Source organism: Oncorhynchus keta, chromosome 13 (assembly GCF_023373465.1).
Source record: "Oncorhynchus keta strain PuntledgeMale-10-30-2019 chromosome 13, Oket_V2, whole genome shotgun sequence".
NCBI lineage: Eukaryota > Metazoa > Chordata > Actinopteri > Salmoniformes > Salmonidae > Oncorhynchus > Oncorhynchus keta.
The window spans coordinates 13,375,746-13,396,373 of record NC_068433.1 but is presented as its reverse complement, the minus strand read 5'-3'; the positions used below and the strand labels follow the sequence as shown (position 1 = coordinate 13,396,373).

General features: G+C 43.7%; 1 protein-coding gene and 1 long non-coding RNA gene across 5 annotated transcripts; both read right to left on the bottom strand.

Annotated features, from left to right (window-relative positions):
- Window positions 1-1,470: 1,470 nt before the first annotated feature.
- LOC118391896 (glycogen phosphorylase, muscle form) lies at window positions 1,471-20,370 on the bottom strand. The gene is made up of 21 exons (XM_035783386.2): window positions 19,744-20,370; window positions 16,914-17,015; window positions 16,468-16,546; window positions 16,222-16,325; window positions 15,882-16,013; window positions 13,198-13,309; window positions 12,857-12,939; window positions 12,440-12,583; window positions 12,013-12,105; window positions 11,715-11,861; window positions 7,400-7,563; window positions 7,145-7,259; window positions 6,920-7,021; window positions 6,659-6,806; window positions 6,515-6,573; window positions 5,634-5,775; window positions 5,256-5,463; window positions 4,832-4,966; window positions 4,659-4,725; window positions 1,966-3,984; window positions 1,471-1,690 (listed from the first exon to the last, which is right to left on the bottom strand). Exons 1-20 carry the CDS (start codon window positions 20,185-20,187, stop codon window positions 3,832-3,834), a joined length of 2,733 nt encoding a protein of 910 aa, XP_035639279.1. The 5' UTR covers window positions 20,188-20,370; the 3' UTR covers window positions 1,471-1,690; window positions 1,966-3,831.
- Window positions 13,494-15,780, bottom strand: LOC127906722 (uncharacterized). 4 transcript variants are annotated; one of them, XR_008062610.1, is made up of 5 exons: window positions 15,686-15,780; window positions 15,145-15,279; window positions 14,190-14,486; window positions 13,812-13,892; window positions 13,494-13,606 (listed from the first exon to the last, which is right to left on the bottom strand). It is a non-coding gene; the product is annotated as an uncharacterized LOC127906722 (long non-coding RNA). The 4 variants fall into 4 exon arrangements; XR_008062611.1 differs by having other exon boundaries at window positions 14,217-14,486; XR_008062612.1 differs by lacking the exon at window positions 13,812-13,892 and having other exon boundaries at window positions 14,217-14,486.
- Window positions 20,371-20,628: the final 258 nt, after the last annotated feature.

The following is a 20,628-nucleotide window of genomic DNA, read 5'->3' as shown; positions in this document are numbered from 1 at the left end:
CTCATGTGCAAATGGATTATACAGTGCATCCTGAAAGTATTCATAACCCTTGTCTTTTTCCACATTTTGTTACGTTACAGTCTTATTCTAAAATGGATTTGGCCTCCATCATTCTTAAATGGAAGAACTTTGGAACCACCAACTCTTCCTAGTGCTGGCTGCCCAGCCAAACTGAGCAATTGGGAGAGAAGGGCATTGGTCAGGGAGGTAACCAAGAACCAATGGTCACTCTGACAGAGTTCCAGAATACCTCTGTGGAGATGGGAGAGCCTTCCAGAAGAACAACCATCTCTGCAGCACTCCACCAATCAGGCCTTTATGGTAGAGTGGCCAGACGAAAGCCACTCCTCAGTAAAAAGCACATGACAGCCCACTTGGAGTTTGACAAAAGGCACCTAAAGGACTCTGACGATGAGAAACAAGATTCCCTAGTCTGATGAAAGCAAGATTGAACTATTTGGCCTTAATGCCAAGTGTCACATCTGGAGAAAACCTGGCACCATCCTTACAGTGATGCATGGTGGTGGCAGCATCATGCTGTGGGGATGTTTTTTTTAGAGGCAGGGACGAAGAGACTAGTCAGGATTGAGGGAAAGATGAACAGAGCAAAGTACAGAGAGATCCTTGATGAAAACCCGCTCCAGAGCGCTCAGGACCGCAGGCTGGAGCGAAGGTTCACCTTCCAACAGGACAACAACCCTAAGGACACAGCTTAGACAATGCAGGAGTGGCTTCGGGACAAGTCTCTGACGCTCCCCATCCAACCTGACAGAGCTTGAGGAGCTGCAGAGAAGAATGAGAGAAACTCTCCAAATACAAGTTAGACTCAAGGCTGTAATCGCTGCCAAATGTGCTTCAAAAAGTCCTGAGTAAAGGGCCTGAATACCTTTGTAAATTAGATTATTTTTTTTTACACATTTGCAACACCGGTGTTTGCTTTGTCATTATGGGGTATTGTGTGTAGATTGGGAAGGGGGGGACAATTTAATGTTTTTGAATAATGCTGTAACGTAACAAAATGTGGAAAAAGTCAAGGGGTCTGAATACTTTCCAAATTCACTGTATACACACACGGAGATGACAGCGTCATGATTTTGAAGGCACCACACATACATTTTGGCACCCCACACCAATTGTAAAAATATTTTGTAAGCTATGAATCTCTACATTTAATATATACAAATAATTTATTCAAGTAAAACTACAGAAAGTTATTACAGTTGTCCTTGAAATTGAAAATTGAATAGAAATACTGTGGAATTTCATTCATGCCGATGGAGGACAACATCAGAGTGCAATTATGGCCAATTGTTGGCTTCAGCAAGCCAGGATTTCAGTACATAGTTGGTTATGTACAATTTTCCACACACACACACACACACACACAACCTCGGTTTGATATAGATAAATGGTCAAATCGTTTCACCACATATAAATGTACACTAAACATGTTGAAACAATGATCAGACACTAGATTATGTGTTTTTATTGAAATAAAATGTCAAAAGGTAATTTTGTGACTTCAGTTCAAGCATCATAGGCCAGAAAAAGGAATGCAGCAGTTGACATGATCCAAGAACCGTGGTCGAGAAACAGTTCAGCGCTTCTGGTAGTTCTGAACATTGGCGAGGATCCAACCGGATGGTCCAAATATGGCCACCGCAAAAATTGTCATGACGAAAGCGGTTTCCTGTGAACAGAGAGGCATGCAAGACTGCCATACTCATACACGTCACCCAAGAACACAGGTTGGCAAGTCATATTATTGCCAATAATAAGGCATGCAAGAAATGCATCATTTTAAAACAGTCAACATAATTTAGATAAGTATATTTTGAAATGTCGTTGCATAATTGAAATCAGCTAGCCAACTACTATCTGAACTAGCTGGCTAGCTTCAACGATTGCCTACTCACAGAACATGAAAATAACAAAACGGTTTATGAATATATTTGGCCTACTCACTGCTGCGCCGATTTTGTCTTTAGGGGGTTTACTGGATAACTTTGCTCGTTGGTTGATTGCACGTGTCCTCGACGCCACAGTTGACCGTACTTTCAGCATTCCACGCAGAAGGCCAGACATGATTCAACCGCATCAACAGGCTCCGTTTATAAGGCTAGCTTGTTTGTGAGTTTGTTGCGTGTACTTTGCGTTGGCATTGTTTGAGACTTTATAGTCCTGACCTGCGGAAGCTACGTCATACGATCTTTAAAAATTTTCGCGTGGAAATTTGCTCAGTTTTGATTGGTAGACACAAAACCATCTCGACATACAAGATGAGTGAATGTAGCCATTTTGTAAAGTAACAAAATATCACACAAGTGTTGTAACTTTGTCTCCTTTATTGACTGTTGTTTCACATTGACAGAGTTTGAAGCTTTTAAGTGCTTAGAGACTCTCTAATGGAAGAACTACTGGACGTTGTGCAATCTTTATCAACCCGACACACTCAATTACTAGTGATTCAGTAGTTAACACTAAGTCCAAGACTTCCAAACAGTGACAAATACTATTGTACCATAAATTGTTATTTATCTGAACATCAAAACATACTTGCAGCTTAACAGTGAGGGGTCACTTTAGGCTGAACAACTACAGACACAGCTTAGTTAAGGCAGCATTATAGTCACTCAGAGAGGTATTAGGCAGAGAAGGTGGAGGAGAGAAGGCTGAGTTTGTTGCACTATATGAAGGATCATTTTCCAACACTGGAACAACGTTTTGAGGATATACTGATGGGATCATTCTAAACAAAACGCAGCTTATAGCAGAAAGTATTTCAGCAATAAAGATTGTGTGTGGGCTACCCAAAACACAAACATTAATAACATGCACAAATTACTACATTCGACATACATTGAGCAAACAGTTTTATAACATGAAGGATCGCGCATGTTAACCAAGTCCCTTCAACTTGAGTGGTTATTCAGTGCAGATATGAATAAAGAGGTGGTCCTTGGCAGGCCGAACCAGTAGTGTAGAATCACAGTGTCTATGTGAGAAGAACGTGCTTATTTTGATAAGTCTCTATGTCCCACCATGTCTCATTCTTGGAAGACATGGTTTTGGTACCATTAGACAGTGGTGAGGTTTCCAGCTACTTGTTGGCCCCACTGACTGTTAAAGGGTGTATTCTCTAACCATGTTAGCTTAAATGATGGTGAACAGTGGTATTGATGTTATTCATGTTGCACAAGCCAGTTGACTATGCATTGCTGGTGCATGTGAGAAGGTGAATGCTGATTTTGAATTAGCCCATTGAGACGGTGAATGCTGATTTGAATCAGCCCATTGAGAAGGTGAATGCTGATTTGAATTAGCCCATTGAGAAGGTGAATGCTGATTTGAATTAGCCCATTGAGAAGGTGAATGCTGATTTTGAATTAGCCCATTGAGAAGGTGAATGCTGATTTTGAATTAGCCCATTGAGAAGATGAATGCTGATTTTGTATTAGCCCATTGATAAGGTGAATAATGATTTTGTATTAGCCCATTGAGAAGGTGAATGTTGATTTTGTATTAGCCCATTGAGAACTTGAATGCTGATTTGTATTAGCTCATTGAGAAAATGAATGCTGAATGTCGAGGTTGAGAGTGGTATCAGGTTATTGGCCATCACGTAGCCGGACAGGGATTGCTACATGTATAGTCAATCATCAACTAATACTAACCACAATGAAATGACACAATGAAAATGTACTAGTTACAGGGAGCTTTCAGGTTTCTAAACCATTTCTCAAGTTAAAATGTTTTTTTTGTGGAACAGCCAGAGGCAAAACCAGAAGCCGGGGCTGTGGAAAAACCAGAGGTTGGTTTTATGCCTGGGGTTTATTGGCGAGGATCGTCTGGGGCAGGGATCCTTTCCAGGCTGGGCTCCATGCCCCAGATCTCCCGGGCGTACTGGGAGATAGTGCGGTCGCTAGAGAATTTACCACAACCAGCAATGTTGTGGATCACCATCTTGGTCCATTCTTTAGGGTTCTGTTGGGATGGATGGGAAGAGAGGGGAAATTAAAACCATTGCAGAAGGAAGGAATACTGTTATGTTATGTATCTGTAAAAAATATTATAACTGACTGGGGAATAGTCAAGTCACAATTTATTTATAGAGCATTTAACAAGTCTCGATACACTTTACAAAAAAGAAAGAAAACACGGCCTCCCGAGTGGTGCAGCGGTCTAAGGCACTGCATCGCAATGCTAGAGGCGTCACTACAGACCCAAGTTCAATCCCGGGCTGTATCACAGCTGGCCGTGATCAGGAGTCCCAAAGGGCGGCGCACAACTGGCCCAGCATTGTCCGGGTTAAGGGAGGGTTTGGCCGGTGAGGCTATACTTGGCTCATCGCGCTCTAGCGACTCCTTGTGGCGGGCCGGGCACCTACAGGCTGTCCTCGGTCGTCCGTTGAACAGCGTTTCCTCCGACACATTGGTGCGGCTGGCTTCGGGGTTAAGCGGGCGGGTGTTAAGAAGCACGGTTTGGCGGGTCGTGTTTCTGAGGACGCATAACTCGACTTTCGTCTCTCCTGAGACAGTTGGGGAATTGCAGCGATGAAACAAGATTGAAATTGGGGGGTAGAATACAAAAAAAAAAGAAGACAAAAAATCAAGTAAACAATTGATATTAAAAAGATTTTCAGTCTATGAAACACTCACCTTGTAGAGAGCACTGACTTTCTCTTGGCATTTGATGTAAGCTTCGTAGTCAGCGAACACCTTGAATCTGTAACACAAACATCATGCTCGGTTAGACATTGTGTGGCTGCGTGTATAACGGTAGAGTACAGTGTGTCCGCATTTGGTTGTTGTGACTCAGCGCTTTCCCCCACCTGTCATGGTGCAGCAGCATGTTGACAATGTCCTTAAAGAGGTCGTGCTGGTCGGGGCTGAAGAATCCACCAGCGATCTGGTCCATGGCCTGCTTCAGCTCAGGAATGCGGTTGTAGTAGTCCATGGCATCATATCTGGGAAGATGGACACATTTATAAAGAAGATTTTTTAAATCTTATGGGATGCATGCCAGTTATCATCCTTCCTTCCAAGTCATCCAAAAAGCTGTCTCTTTCGGTTCTATCCTTTACCATGCAAATCGTCTTGGCTTCTCCACCAAAGTTTACCCAGTAAGCATCCTTCCATGTAATCCGAAATGTTCTCTCCTAAGCTATCATCCAATGCCAATCCTCATGTCTTCTTCTCCACCATCTCTGATCAGAACCCTTCGTCCATCCATTCACCCCCCCTCCACTGTCTTACCCACTCTTGTCCATGGCGTCCACGTCGTCTACCCTCATGCCGAAGATGAAGAGGTTCTCTTCTCCGGCCTCCTCGGCCATCTCTACGTTGGCTCCGTCCATGGTGCCAATGGTGAGCGCTCCGTTCAGCATGAACTTCATGTTGCCAGTGCCAGACGCCTCAGTGCCAGCTGTGGAGATCTGCTCAGACAGGTCGGACGCAGGGATGACTGGCGAGAGAGAGACAGAGAGACAGAGAGAGAGAAGGAGAGAAACCGAAACAGAGAGATGAGACAAGGCAGAGAGAAAATGTATGTGGAAGAAGTGGGAAGCCCCTTAAGTACACTCCAATGGGAACATAAACAAAACCAAGAAAGCAGCAAGTATGTGAACTATTTACTTTTCTCTGCCAGAGTAACCTTGTAGTTCTCCAGGAAGATGACTTTGAGGCGGTCTCCCACCACAGTGTCGTGGTTGACAATCTCTCCGATGGCAGTGATTAGCCTAATGATCAGCTTTGCCGTGTGGTACCCAGGAGCAGCCTGGGAAAATATTGAGAATATGAAATCACATGGATGCCAAAATCTTATACAGAGGGCACAGCTCTGTTTGTGCTGTCTTGCCAGCTTTGGTCGTTGTCTCCATAGCAGTTGGTAAAACAGCTCAAACTGATGTGGGATAGTCTAATGTCGTGGAAATATTCGCTGAATCATATTTCTCGATCATATTTCTCTATTTGTGAATTCAAATAAGAGTTTATTGCAGTTGGCCCATGGACCAACCGCCTTTCCAGCCTCGGCACATACCTTTTATACAGTTTTCATCCTTACGTCACACACATAGTAACTCCTCTTTATGTTAATGATTCATCCCCTTTGGCATTTAGCCACAAATATCTTTTTGCCTTGCACTCATTTTAGCTTGGTTTCCATTTTCTTATTGGCACAGACATTAGGGCATAGATTCCATTGGTGGCGTAACCATAACAATGATACAAAAATAAACAGACACACACACTCCTAATGCAGGTGCATGTCTAATGGTGCTTGAGTAATACAAACCTATGCTCATAATGCACGTCTAATGAACCTCACGGGACTAGATTATTGCTTCCCTTAGCCTAATGACCTAGACACATATTCAGAATGCATTGATTCTGCTTAAGATGTATAATGTGCACACATGTACTGGCAAATTCCCAATACTAACAAAATATATCCACTGAGTTTTGCAGTACAACCTGTATCCTAATTACTTGATCAAACATCTAGTGTGGCTCACCTTTCCTCCAATCATGATAGTCCTGGGGGTCCAATTCTTGTTGGGCTCCTTCTGGATGCCTGAATGAAAAAGACGACAGGTTAACTTGAATAATGTTGAATAATGTTTCTCACTAAAGCAGCAAAAGAACAGAGGACCACTCACGGTTGTAGAGAGTGATGATGTGCAGGCAGTTGAGCAGCTGCCTCTTGTACTCGTGGATCCTCTTGACTTGAACGTCGAACATGGAGTTGGGGTTGATCTTCACCTTGTAGTGCTCCTCGAGATAGGCAGAAAACTTAAGCTTGTTCTCCTACAGATAGACACAGTAAAGTGTTAGGAGTTATAGTACGGACCTTGGCTCAAACTGAGGTGGTGACTCGAATTACAATGACAACATATATCAAGAGATTGTTATGTTCTGACCTGTTTGACCTTGGCGATGTCATGAATCAAAGAGTCGTCATCCACAAACGCCAGCAACTTCTTCAGTTGGTCCAGATCGCGGATGTAATCCTCACCGATCCTCTGAACATTCAAACATACAGAAATAACCATTTTTAGAATCATCATTTCTCAGACACTACTGCGACACTAGCACCAACTGTCACTCCACTTTGGATATGATTTTAGCTACACTCCACCACACACCTCTGCAATGACTTCAGCCAGCCCAGGGTTGCACATGACCAGCCAGCGGCGGGGCGTGATCCCGTTGGTCTTGTTCTGGAACTTGTGGGGGTCCACCTCATAGAAGTCTTTGAACCTAGTGGGCTCAATGAATGATTGATAGATCAAATACCATTCAACATATGGGGCCAGTGGGAAAACAGGTTACCATATTGGCTAGGGATAGCGTCATAAGTAGCTAGAAATAAAACAAACTAAAACAACGTTTCTTCGTACAGAGTGGCTTTGATGATGTCCGAGTGGATGCGGGCCACTCCGTTGACGGCGTGGGAGCCCACGATGCACAGGTGGGCCATGTTGATCTTCTTCTGGTCGCCCTCCTCCACTAGGGACATGCGGCGCAGACGATCATGGTCCCCGGGGTAGAGCTTAGCGATGCGCTGAGGGAAGGAGGAGAAAGAGGATTGGAAACAATTACCTTCACACCCATTTGTTTACATCACATTGAAGAAGAAAATATTGAGGGATATGTTGTTGCTTTTTACAGTAGCTAACTCCTAATCCTCTCAGGCACGTGAATATATGTTTACAGTATATTCTCTCATATACAGTGCATTCGGAAAGTATTCAGACCCCTTCACCCCCCCCCAAATCAATCTACACACAATACCCCATAATGACAAAGCAAAAAAAAAACATTTTTCAATAAAGCTTTGTAAATGTATAAAGCTCAGGTGCATCCTGTTTCCATTGATCATCCTTGAGATGTTTCTATAAATTGATTGGAATCTACCTGTGGCAAATTCAATTGATTGGACATGATTTGGAAAGGCACAAACCTGTCTATATAAGGTCCCACAGTTGACAGTGCATGTCAGAGCAAAAACCAAGCCATGAGGTTGAAGGAATTGTCTGTAGAGCTCCGAGACAGGATTGTGAAAATATTTCTGCAGTATTGAAGGTCCCCAAGGACACAGAGGCCTCCATCATTCTTAAATGGAAGAAGTTTGGTACCACCAAGACTCTTCCTAGTGCTGGCCGCACAGCCAAACTGAGCAATTGGGAGAGAAGGGCATTGGTCAGGGAGGTGACCAAAAACCTGATGGTCACTCTGACAGAGTTCCAGAATACCTCTGTGGAGATGGGAGAACCTCCCAGAAGGACAACCATCTCTGCAGCACTCCACCAATCAGACATTTATAGTAGAGGGGCCAGATGAAAGCCACTCCTCAGTAAAAAGCACCTGACAGCCCGCTTGGAGTTTGCCAAAAGGCACCTAAAGGACTCTCAGACCACGATAAACAAGTCTCTGGTCTGATGAATGCAAGATTGAAATCTTTGGCCTGAATGCCAAGCGTCACATCTGGAGGAAACCTGGCACCATCCACACAGTGAAGCATGGTGGTGGCAGCACCATGCTGAGGGGATGTTTTTCAGTGGCAGGGACTGGGAGACTAGTCAGGATTGAGGGAAAGATGAACTGAGAAAAAGTACAGAGAGCTCCTTGAAGGAAACCTGCTCCAGTGCACTTAGGACCTAATACTGGAGTGAAGGTTCACCTTCCAACAGGACAACGATCCTAAGCATACAGCCAAGACAATGCAAGAGTGGATTCGGAACTTGTCTCTGAATGTCTTTGAGTGGCCCAGCCAGAGCCCGGACTTGAACATCTCTGGAGAGACCTAAAAATAGCTGTGCAGCAATGCTCCCCATCCAACCTGACAGAGCTTGAGAGGATCTGCAGAGAAGAATGGGAGAAACTCCCCTAATAGAAATCGGAGAAACTCCCCAAATACAGGTGTTGTCACGAACCTTGCCGAAGATGGTGCCTCTTCCTGTTCGGGCGGTGCTCGGCGGTCGTCATCGCCGGCCTATTAGCTACCATCGATTCCCTTTCCGTTTGTTTTGGGTTATTGGGTAATTGGGTACACCTGTTTTTTATTAGGGTTTGTTTGTAGGGTATTTAAGGGCACTAGGCCCGCTGGGTATTTGTGCGGGCTTGTTTGTGTTACTCTGTGTTTGATGGTGTGAGTTATTCGTGTATTTATTCTCCGGACTATTTTGTCCTGTTGTTTGGACTGGCAACTTATATACGCCCTGTGTGTTGGCGTGACTGTTTTGTTGCGCTGGGGAATACATTTGAAAGAAAGACTGAACCCTGCTCTCTGCGCCTGATTCCACCCACCACTCCTAGTTGATCGTAACACGTGTGCCAAGCTTGCAGCTTCATACCCAACAAGACTCGAGGCTGTAATCGCTGCCAAAGGTGCTTCAACAAAGTACTGAGTAAAGGATCTGGACACTTACAGTGCCTTGCGAAAGTATTCGGCCCCCTTGAACATTGCGACCTTTTGCCACATTTCAGGCTTCAAACATAAAGATATAAAACTGTACTTTTTTTGTGAAGAATCAACAACAAGTGGGACACAATCATGAAGTGGAACGACATTTATTGGATATTTCAAACTTTTTTAACAAATCAAAAACTGAAAAATTGGGCGTGCAAAATTATTCAGCCCCTTTACTTTCAGTGCAGCAAACTCTCTCCAGAAGTTCAGTGAGGATCTCTGAATGATCCAATGTTGACCTGAATGACTAATGATGATAAATACAATCCACCTGTGTGTAATCAAGTCTCCGTATAAATGCACCTGCACTGTGATAGTCTCAGAGGTCCGTTAAAAGCGCAGAGAGCATCATGAAGAACAAGGAACACACCAGGCAGGTCCGAGATACTGTTGTGAAGAAGTTTAAAGCCGGATTTGGATACAAAAAGATTTCCCAAGCTTTAAACATCCCAAGGAGCACTGTGCAAGCGATAATATTGAAATGGAAGGAGTATCAGACCACTGCAAATCTACCAAGACCTGGCCGTCCCTCTAAACTTTCAGCTCATACAAGGAGAAGACTGATCAGAGATGCAGCCAAGAGGCCCATGATCTCTCTGGATGAACTGCAGAGATCTACAGCTGAGGTGGGAGACTCTGTCCATAGGACAACAATCAGTCGTATATTGCACAAATCTGGCCTTTATGGAAGAGTGGCAAGAAGAAAGCCATTTCTTAAAGATATCCATAAAAAGTGTTGTTTAAAGTTTGCCACAAGCCACCTGGGAGACACACCAAACATGTGGAAGCAGGTGCTCTGGTCAGATGAAACCAAAATTGAACTTTTTGGCAACAATGCAAAACGTTATGTTTGGCGTAAAAGCAACACAGCTCATCACCCTGAACACACCATCCCCACTGTCAAACATGGTGGTGGCAGCATCATGGTTTGGGCCTGCTTTTCTTCAGCAGGGACAGGGAAGATGGTTAAAATTGATGGGAAGATGGATGGAGCCAAATTACAGGACCATTCTGGAAGAAAACCTGATGGAGTCTGCAAAAGACCTGAGACTGGGATGGAGATTTGTCTTCCAACAAGACAATGATCCAAAACATAAAGCAAAATCTACAATGGAATGGTTCAAAAATAAACATATCCAGGTGTTAGAATGGCCAAGTCAAAGACCAGACCTGAATCCAATCGAGAATATGTGGAAAGAACTGAAAACTGCTGTTCACAAATGCTCTCCATTCAACCTCACTGAGCTCGAGCTGTTTTGCAAGGAGGAATGGGAAAAAATTTCAGTCTCTAGATGTGCAAAACTGATAGAGACATACCCCAAGCGACTTACAGCTGTAATCGCAGCAAAAGGTGGCGCTACAAAGTATTAACTTAAGGGGGCTGAATAATTTTGCACGCCCAATTTTTCCGTTTTTGATTTGTTAAAAAAGTTTGAAATATCCAATAAATGTCGTTCCACTTCATGATTGTGTCCCACTTGTTGTTGATTCTTCACAAAAAAATACAGTTTTATATCTTTATGTTTGAAGCCTGAAATGTGGCAAAAGGTCGCAAAGTTCAAGGGGGCCGAATACTTTCGCAAGGCACTGTATGTAAATGTGACATTTTTATTTTGAATACATTTGCCAACACTTCTAAAAACCTGTTTTTGCTTTGTCATTAATGGGGTATTGTGTGTAAATTTGATGAGGGGGGGAAAAAACAATTTCATCCATTTTAGAATAAGGATGTAACATAACAAAATGTGGAAAAAGTGAAGGGGTCTGAATACTTTATGAATGCCCTGTATACGTACACTCGTATGGTTGTAATACTGTGTGTTACAGGAGTGCCCTGCATACGCACACTCGTATGGCTGTAATACTGTGTGTTACAGGAGTGCCCTGCATACGTACACTCGTATGGCTGTAATACTGTGTGTTACAGGAGTGCCCTGCATACGTACACTCGTATGGCTGTAATACTGTGTGTTACAGGAGTGCCCTGCATACGTACACTCGTATGGCTGTAATACTGTGTGTTACAGGAGTGCCCTGCATACGTACACTCGTATGGCTGTAATACTGTGTGTTACAGGAGTGCCCTGCATACGTACACTCGTATGGCTGTAATACTGTGTGTTACAGGAGTGCCCTGCATACGTACACTCGTATGGTTGTAATACTGTGTGTTACAGGAGTGCCCTGCATACGTACACTCGTATGGCTGTAATACTGTGTGTTACAGGAGTGTTTGGCTCTACCTCCAGGTGACGTCGGTTGATCTCGTAGATGATCTCCAGGTGTCTGGGCAGAAGGTTCTGGAGCAGGTCTGTGGGCCAGCGCTCCAGAGCCTCAGGCAGGACGGTGTGGTTGGTGTAGGCACAGGTACGTGTGCAGATGTCCCAGGCCTGAGTGATGGGGGAAATACAATGATACATGTAGAAGGAAATTGTCTTGATTAATGTTTGGTGAATCCATTTAGGAGCATTTCCCCATTTGTGGTAAGTATTCTTTACACTTGTATGTATCATTGCTTTAGCAGTGGGACCAGCACTATACCTTCTCCCATTTCTGGTGCTCCGTGTCCAACAAAATCCTCATCAGCTCAGGGATGGCCATGGCAGGGTGGGTGTCGTTCAGCTGGATGGCCACCTATAATACAGGCCGGGGAGAGGGCATCAGACAATACAGTTGGAAGACACAGTTAGGGGAGGAAACTGTTGCATGTGAACACATAGTCTCCCATTCAAATGTATTTATCAAGCCCTTTTCACATCAGCCGATGTCACAAAGTGCTTATACAGAAACCCAGTCTAAAACCCCAAATAGCAAGCAATGCAGAAGTGGAAGCACATTGTGTCTTTGACATCATACCGGAGTGTGCTCGGTGAACAAAGCCATTTGGAGACTATATGGTACTTAGATGCATATAATTCAGTTAGAACATACACTTAGTGTCCTAGACTATCTATCGTATCCATCTTACCTTGTCAGGTAGGGTGGACAGGTCAACGCGCACAACCTCAGTGGAGCCGAACTTGGAGGACTTGAAGCGACGCACGATGTCCTGCAGAGTGGCCGCCACCACAAAGTATTCCTGCTTCAGACGAAGCTCCTTCCCCTCGAAGAACTGGGGTCAAAAACAGGACCACAGTCCATCACACTCAATTATTATTATGATGTTCTCAGAGAAGTGCTTTGATGACTCAGCTTAAATTAATTCTTACAGGAACCAGTGTCTATGTTGAGCAGGATACATAACACTTTAAAATGGATTAAATGTTTTGACAGCATTAGGAAAACTCATTGATTCGTCACAATGAATCGTCATTGTCGATAAGAATTTGTTCTTAGAATTCGTCTGGCTAAATAAAGGTTCAAATCAACACTGGGTTCTACTCACGTTGTCATTGGGGTACAGAACACGGGAGATGTTCTCAGCCAAGTTTCTGTCCAGCACAGCTTGAATATAGCCACCCACATTGACTGTAGAACAAACAAAAATGCTGTGGTCACATCTAGCATTTCAAATGTCTTGCCTAGTACTGTCTTCCAGCTCCCATCAGGACAATCAACATCATGATTGTTGAATTAGATTACGGATAATAAAACTGATGGTTGAATTTGATTACTGATAATAATGTTACAAAGGTTGTAAACATTTTCATTGATGCATAATTGAATCAGTAGGTTTAAACAATAAAGCAGACACAGACAAGCCCAAACAGTACAGAAGTAACTCACAGTCTTTCAGGTTGAAATCACAGGGGGCCTTGGCAGACCACAGTCTCATGGTGTTCACAACATTGTTCCTGTAGCCAGGGACTGGGGTGTCATAAGGAAGGGCCAACACTACCTGTTAATGTAGAAGGGCCAACACTACCTGTTAATGTAGAAGGACCAACACTACCTGTTAATGTAGAAGGGCCAACACTACCTGTTAATGTAGAAGGGCCAACACTACCTGTTAATGTGGAAGGGCCAACACTACCTGTTAATGTAGAAGGGCCAACACTACCTGTTAATGTAGAAGGGCCAACACTACCTGTTAATGTAGAAGGGCCAACACTACCTGTTAATGTAGAAGGGCCAACACTACCTGTTAATGTAGAAGGGCCAACACTACCTGTTAATGTAGAAGGACCAACACTACCTGTTAATGTAGAAGGACCAACACTACCTGTTAATGTAGAAGGGCCAACACTACCTGTTAATGTAGAAGGGCCAACACTACCTGTTAATGTAGAAGGGCCAACACTACCTGTTAATGTAGAAGGGCCAACACTACCTGTTAATGTAGAAGGTTAATGTAGAAGGGCCAACACTACCTGTTAATGTTAATGAAGGGCCAACACTACCTGTTAATGTAGAAGGGCCAACACTACCTGTTAATGTAGAAGGGCCAACACTACCTGTTAATGTAGAAGGACCAACACTACCTGTTAATGTAGAAGGACCAACACTACCTGTTAATGTAGAAGGGCCAACACTACCTGTTAATGTAGAAGGGCCAACACTACCTGTTAATGTAGAAGGGCCAACACTACCTGTTAATGTAGAAGGGCCAACACTACCTGTTAATGTAGAAGGGCCAACACTACCTGTTAATGTAGAAGGGCCAACACTACCTGTTAATGTAGAAGGGCCAACACTACCTGTTAATGTAGAAGGGCCAACACTACCTGTTAATGTAGAAGGGCCAACACTACCTGTTAATGTAGAAGGGCCAACACTACCTGTTAATGTAGAAGGGCCAACACTACCTGTTAATGTAGAAGGGCCAACACTACCTGTTAATGTAGAAGGACCAACACTACCTGTTAATGTAGAAGGGCCAACACTACCTGTTAATGTAGAAGGGCCAACACTACCTGTTAATGTAGAAGGGCCAACACTACCTGTTAATGTAGAAGGGCCAACACTACCTGTTAATGTAGAAGGACCAACACTACCTGTTAATGTAGAAGGGCCAACACTACCTGTTAATGTAGAAGGGCCAACACTACCTGTTAATGTAGAAGGACCAACACTACCTGTTAATGTAGAAGGACCAACACTGTTAATGTAGAAGGGCCAACACTGTTAATGTAGAAGGGCCAACACTACCTGTTAATGTAGAAGGGCCAACACTACCTGTTAATGTAGAAGGGCCAACACTACCTGTTAATGTAGAAGGGCCAACACTACCTGTTAATGTAGAAGAAGGCCAACACTACCTGTTAATGTAGAAGGGCCAACACTACCTGTTAATGTAGAAGGGCCAACACTACCTGTTAATGTAGAAGGGCCAACACTACCTTAATGTTAATGTAGAAGGGCCAACACTACCTGTTAATGTAGAAGGGCCAACACTACCTGTTAATGTAGAAGGGCCAACACTACCTGTTAATGTAGAAGGGCCAACACTACCTGTTAATGTAGAAGGGCCAACACTACCTGTTAATGTAGAAGGGCCAACACTACCTGTTAATGTAGAAGGGCCAACACTACCTGTTAATGTAGAAGGGCCAACACTACCTGTTAATGTAGAAGGGCCAACACTACCTGTTAATGTAGAAGGGCCAACACTACCTGTTAATGTAGAAGGGCCAACACTACCTGTTAATGTAGAAGGGCCAACACTACCTGTTAATGTAGAAGGGCCAACACTACCTGTGTAAAGGGCCAACACTAGAATGGGGCCAACACTACCTGTTAATGTAGAAGGGCCAACACTACCTGTTAATGTAGAAGGGCCAACACTACCTGTTAATGTAGAAGGACCAACACTACCTGTTAATGTAGAAGGGCCAACACTACCTGTTAATGTAGAAGGGCCAACACTACCTGTTAATGTAGAAGGGCCAACACTACCTGTTAATGTAGAAGGGCCAACACTACCTGTTAATGTAGAAGGGTTAATGTAGAAGGGCAACACTACCTGTTAATGTAGAAGGGCCAACACTACCTGTTAATGTAGAAGGCCAACACTACCTGTTAATGTAGAAGGGCCAACACTACCTGTTAATGTAGAAGGGCCAAAACACTACCTGTTAATGTAGAAGGGCCAACACTACCTGTTAATGTAGAAGGGCCAACACTACCTGTTAATGTAGAAGGGCCAACACTACCTGTTAATGAAGGGCCAACACTACCTGTTAATGTAGAAGGGCCAACACTACCTGTTAATGTAGTTAATGGAAGGGCCAACACTACCTGTTAATGTAGAAGGGCCAAGAAGGGCCAACACTACCTGTTAATGTAGAAGGACCAACACTACCTGTTAATGTAGAAGGACCAACACTACCTGTTAATGTAGAAGGGCCAACACTACCTGTTAATGTAGAAGGGCCAACACTACCTGTTAATGTAGAAGGGCCATGTCATGTTTAGTTACGTCCACAATGATGACTATTTCTATGTTGTATCGTCTGTATGTAGTCTCTCACCTGTGTGTCAACCCATTTCACACCCTCGGGGGTGTGCTCCACTCTGCCGTAGAAGTGGACGGGTCGCATGTACTCAGGGCGGGCCTTCTCCCAGGGGTTGCCGTAGCGCAGCCAATCGTCAGCCTCCTCTACCTGTCGATTATCATGATTATACAGCTTCATGAGTTCACTATGACTAGTTTACAAATATGTGCAAATGTAAGAAATTATTCATAAAATAATTTGACCATCTAAAGCACATGACTCCAACAACCCCGAAAATGACTATTTACACTGACTAACATGTATTCAAAGACACAGACATGTACATACATATAGTCAACTTTGCCAGTTAAACTACCTGCCAGCCATTCACAATTTTCTGGTTGAAGATGCCGAACTCATAGCGGATGCCGTAGCCGTAAGCTGCCAGTCCCAGAGACGCCATGGAATCTAGGAAGCAGGCTGAGAGCACAGGGGGAGGGGCGAGAGAGATGGGGTGAGACAGGGTTGTCCTGACCACTGAGCATCACTGTCGTTGGCAACAATATTTTTAGGGGGGAAGCAGCGAGGTAGACCAATAGAGAGCCAAGGAGGAGGAACTCACCGGCGAGCCGTCCAAGGCCACCATTTCCCAGGCCGGCATCTTCCTCAATGTCCTGCAGCTCCTCCATGTCCAGGCCCAACTGATGAAGATGAAGATAAATTGTTAAGATTCATAGTTCTTCATTAGTCTATAATAAATTATACAATGAGGGAGGATGGAGCTACATTAATCATGTATTAGGAAAAGCTTTTTCTTCTGAATACATGGAAATGGCGCAGTGTTCAATCTCAGAGAAGGACAAGTAACCTGAAATTCTTACATAAGAAAGTATCCTTGAATCTTGAATGAAGTGTGAGAAAAAGCACTTATTTTCAGTTGCATAAATGTTCAATGTGCCAGTTCCATAGCCTCTGCAGTGTATGTCAGACGTAATGTTCTAGGTTGAGGTAACTATGATGGTCCACTGTCAGGGTCCAGGAGTGGCCTAAGGCCGATCCATCTCTCACCTGATAGGTAGCCTCGTCGCATGCGTTCTCCAGAGCCAGGTTCACCATTGTATTCTGCAGGGTGCGCCCCATGTAGAACTCAAGGGACAGGTAATACACACGCTAGAGAGGAACAGCAGGGGAAGGTTCATCAAGGAGAGTTAATGCAGTACAGTACAGTGTCAATATTAAACACCTTCAGCCACCCAACAGTAGTGTGCCCCCATGTGGTTGCCCTGCGAAAATGCCACGTTGTCTATGACCCTCGGGCAGCGGCTGTGGCCAGGGGGAGAGAGCAGGTGCTGCCAACAACAGGAGTGCTATTCTTGGCGACCAGTCAAGCAACAGCTCATTGTGAGTGTGTTTGGACTCACTTGGAACTCCCTGCCAGTGGAGTCTGATTTTAGATTCTTTAAGGCACGCTCAGTACACCCCAAGGTCTCATAACAACCTATATAAAGAGTGCAGAAAACAGTGCCAGCATTCTGTTCCTGGCCTGAAACCCTAACGGATAAATCAACACTGTACTTACTGTATGTCCGTATAATATTTCTCTGCAGCCTGTCTCCACCCATTACAACATTATACAGAGGAAATGTACATTGTACATGTCGTGGAAGGATCAGAATTTGTTGGTAACATTTGTAAGATGTTTAATATTCATCAAATGTGTGTAAGTTACTTCTCATCAGAATGGTATTTTTGTATAATACTGTGGCGAGGTTGCAGTTATCTGTTCTATGTCAAGACTAAGTTGCATGGGCCGCAGAGAGGGGAGAGGTCAAAGTGTCATCATGTGTAAACATATCTTTTGCTCCACCGTGTGTGTGCCAGTTCACTCCCTACTTTTCCCATGGAGGATGGCAGTGTCTGGAATCATTCTATCCTCTCCGTGAGGTTGTATTTTGAGTTGGTTGTATCTAAATGACCATTTGATATATGCCTGTTGATATGGAGGATTGGTTTATTGTTCTGGGGTTTGGGAAAGGAGACAAAGCTGAACGATGAATTATGTCTATGCTGTCTGACTATGTGTGATCTTTGCTATAAAGGATCCCATTTTGCCATTGTGTGGGGACTCTCAACTTTTTATTAGAGATACTGAACTGTTGAAAGTCAAAATGCTATAGAGCTTATATAATTAAAGATGGATTTTTATAACTAACTCTGACTTGTGTGTGTGGTTTGCTCCCATGATTTGGTAAATAGAGGAACTTTCCACGACATACATCATATAATCATTCACGTTCCAATTCACGTATGGGGTATGTTACTCACACTGAAGCTATGAAAGGAAATGGCTCTTCTGCTTGACTATTTCTAAGGTCACTACAGTACTATAAGAGCGTTGAGCAGGGTGGCGTGATCCTACATGAATAGTTGGGAGGGGTTAACACCTGAGCCTTTGATTAAAGGTTGTTCTTCGACAATCGGGGGAATGCAAATGAGGACATGGAAAACAGAGCGCACCACTGTCCCATTAAGTGTGACTAAGATAAAGTGACAAAGGCATCCAGTCCCTGGATGTAAATATAGCAGCATTGGTGATCAGTTCCTAAATGTTCGAGCGACTAGGGAGATTGGTGCAGATGGGGTTGCATTAACACACAAAACCACAGGACAGATTTTATTACTGTGGGTTGTAAATTAGATGACTTCAGGGAGCATGGATTGTTCTTCTACTTATGAAGCCTACATAGCCATATTTATATGTGAAATGTACAAATACCAAAAAATGTAGTTGAACCTGAGTCCGATGACTAGGTGTTATCAACTAAGGATTAGTGGACACAAATTACAATATATTTCTTAGGAGGCATTGGGCAAATATGTTCTCAGGGACTTTGACTTTATAAAGGTTGACCTCCGGACACTAATAAAATGAATGTCATTCAAAGCCTGTAGCTCAGGGCCAGGAGTTACGAGCCTAATGACACTGCAGACCTTTTCAATTATATTTCTGTTATAAGTTACCATATCATACAATCAACATGATGTCTGCTCTTCTCCACACAAAAATAACAGTTATTTTGTTCCTTTACCAACCATAATAATGACTGTGGCTATACTGGTATGATGCTGATTGTGTCGTACACAATGTTCCATCAGCTTTATTGGATCAGACGGAGAGAGCATCTGGTGCGTTCTGGTTCAATTCATTGATAAATCATTGTTTCTGTGCCACTGATATGTATGAGATAGAAAATAGGAATAATTCTAACAGCTAATATCCATCTCCAAAAGAATTGAACACATATCATGTGTCTTGACAGTATTTAGGCTACTATGTAAACATATTGGTTTGGGTAACAGCAACTTCTAGGCTATCCTATTACGCAATACATAGTTAATAACCAGTTGACTGACTCCCATTAAACAGTGCGCTGCATTAGTGTCATTCTACAAGTGTCAAGCACTAGCTTGAAAATATTGACACCATTTCAGCTATCAATGCATCGTCAGATGCATTCCCTGTTAGAATAGAGAGAGACAACACGTTTACTGAGTCGTGTTCTCATCCAGAGATGCACAACATGGTTATGTAACTTGTAAGGGGCTTTGGAGCGCTCAATACATAATTCGGCATTCTCATGTTCACCGCATAATTACATTGCAGATGAAATAGGTAGGCTACTTAAATGCATGTTATAAACATAACGTTTCTGTAACTACAGCGTCTGAAGCGCATCCCTAGTCTATACTTCAGCATCATTGAACATACTGCGCAGTAATATTTCCCTGGGAAGCCATCCCTCCCACTTTCCGGAGTCTGACAAGAGGCGTACGTGCCGAGTAGCGTGCGAGGGGATGGGATCACTATGACACTGCGGCAACGATATTGCTTGCTTACTTTGGGGTCTTTCTCATAGTAGTGCTGCTGCGTCCTGATCCATCTGCCCACCAGATGGTCGCGGACAGTGTTGGCCAAGGCGAAGTAGTAGTCCCGTTTGGTCGCCACATTTCGGTCCTTTACCAGAGTAAAGTGGAGATGGCGATTAAAATTGGTCTTAAGGTCTGAAACATTTTCCACTCCTGCAAGCCCCCGCACCGATATCTGCTTCCTCTTATCCTGGTCTGTCAGTGGCTTGGGCATCTTGGTAAATGCGTATTTTCTATTGTGCGACTGTAGATCCGAAAGGCAAAAATCAACCGAGGATGATGCGAGATGGCTTCGCGTGTCACACTGTGTGTCCTTCCTTCCTCCCTCTGTCTCGTCAAAGTGTGGACACCAGAGTTGGTATGCCAGACCTGCACTGTTATATATATAAACGCACATACAAACAGTCGAGCACATTGGGCGGGTCTTACAGAACCTCCAGCCCAATTGACAGTTGATCCTCTTCGTGACAATAATGGTTAATGCTATACGGTATGCTTAGGACGTCCGTAACCTAACCCCTACCCTTATCCTTCCTTACCTTAACCATTTGCCATTTCAATCCCAATGGCCTTTGATCCCGGACGTCCCAAGGATTCCAAATAGCACAGACCATGACAATATGCAGGCACTATTAATTTAACGAGACCCCCCCCCAAATTTTTTTTTACCTCCCTCGAACAGCTGAGAAGGGATGATGGCATTGAGGAGTGTACATGAGGGGTGTGAGCCATGTAGCCTATCAGCTGTCGGGACTGCGGTGATGTATAGCATATTATTTGGGTAGAATATTCTGTCTGCCTGGATACATGTACAATTACAGTGAAATGCCTTTCGTACTGGACAACGAAATATTCG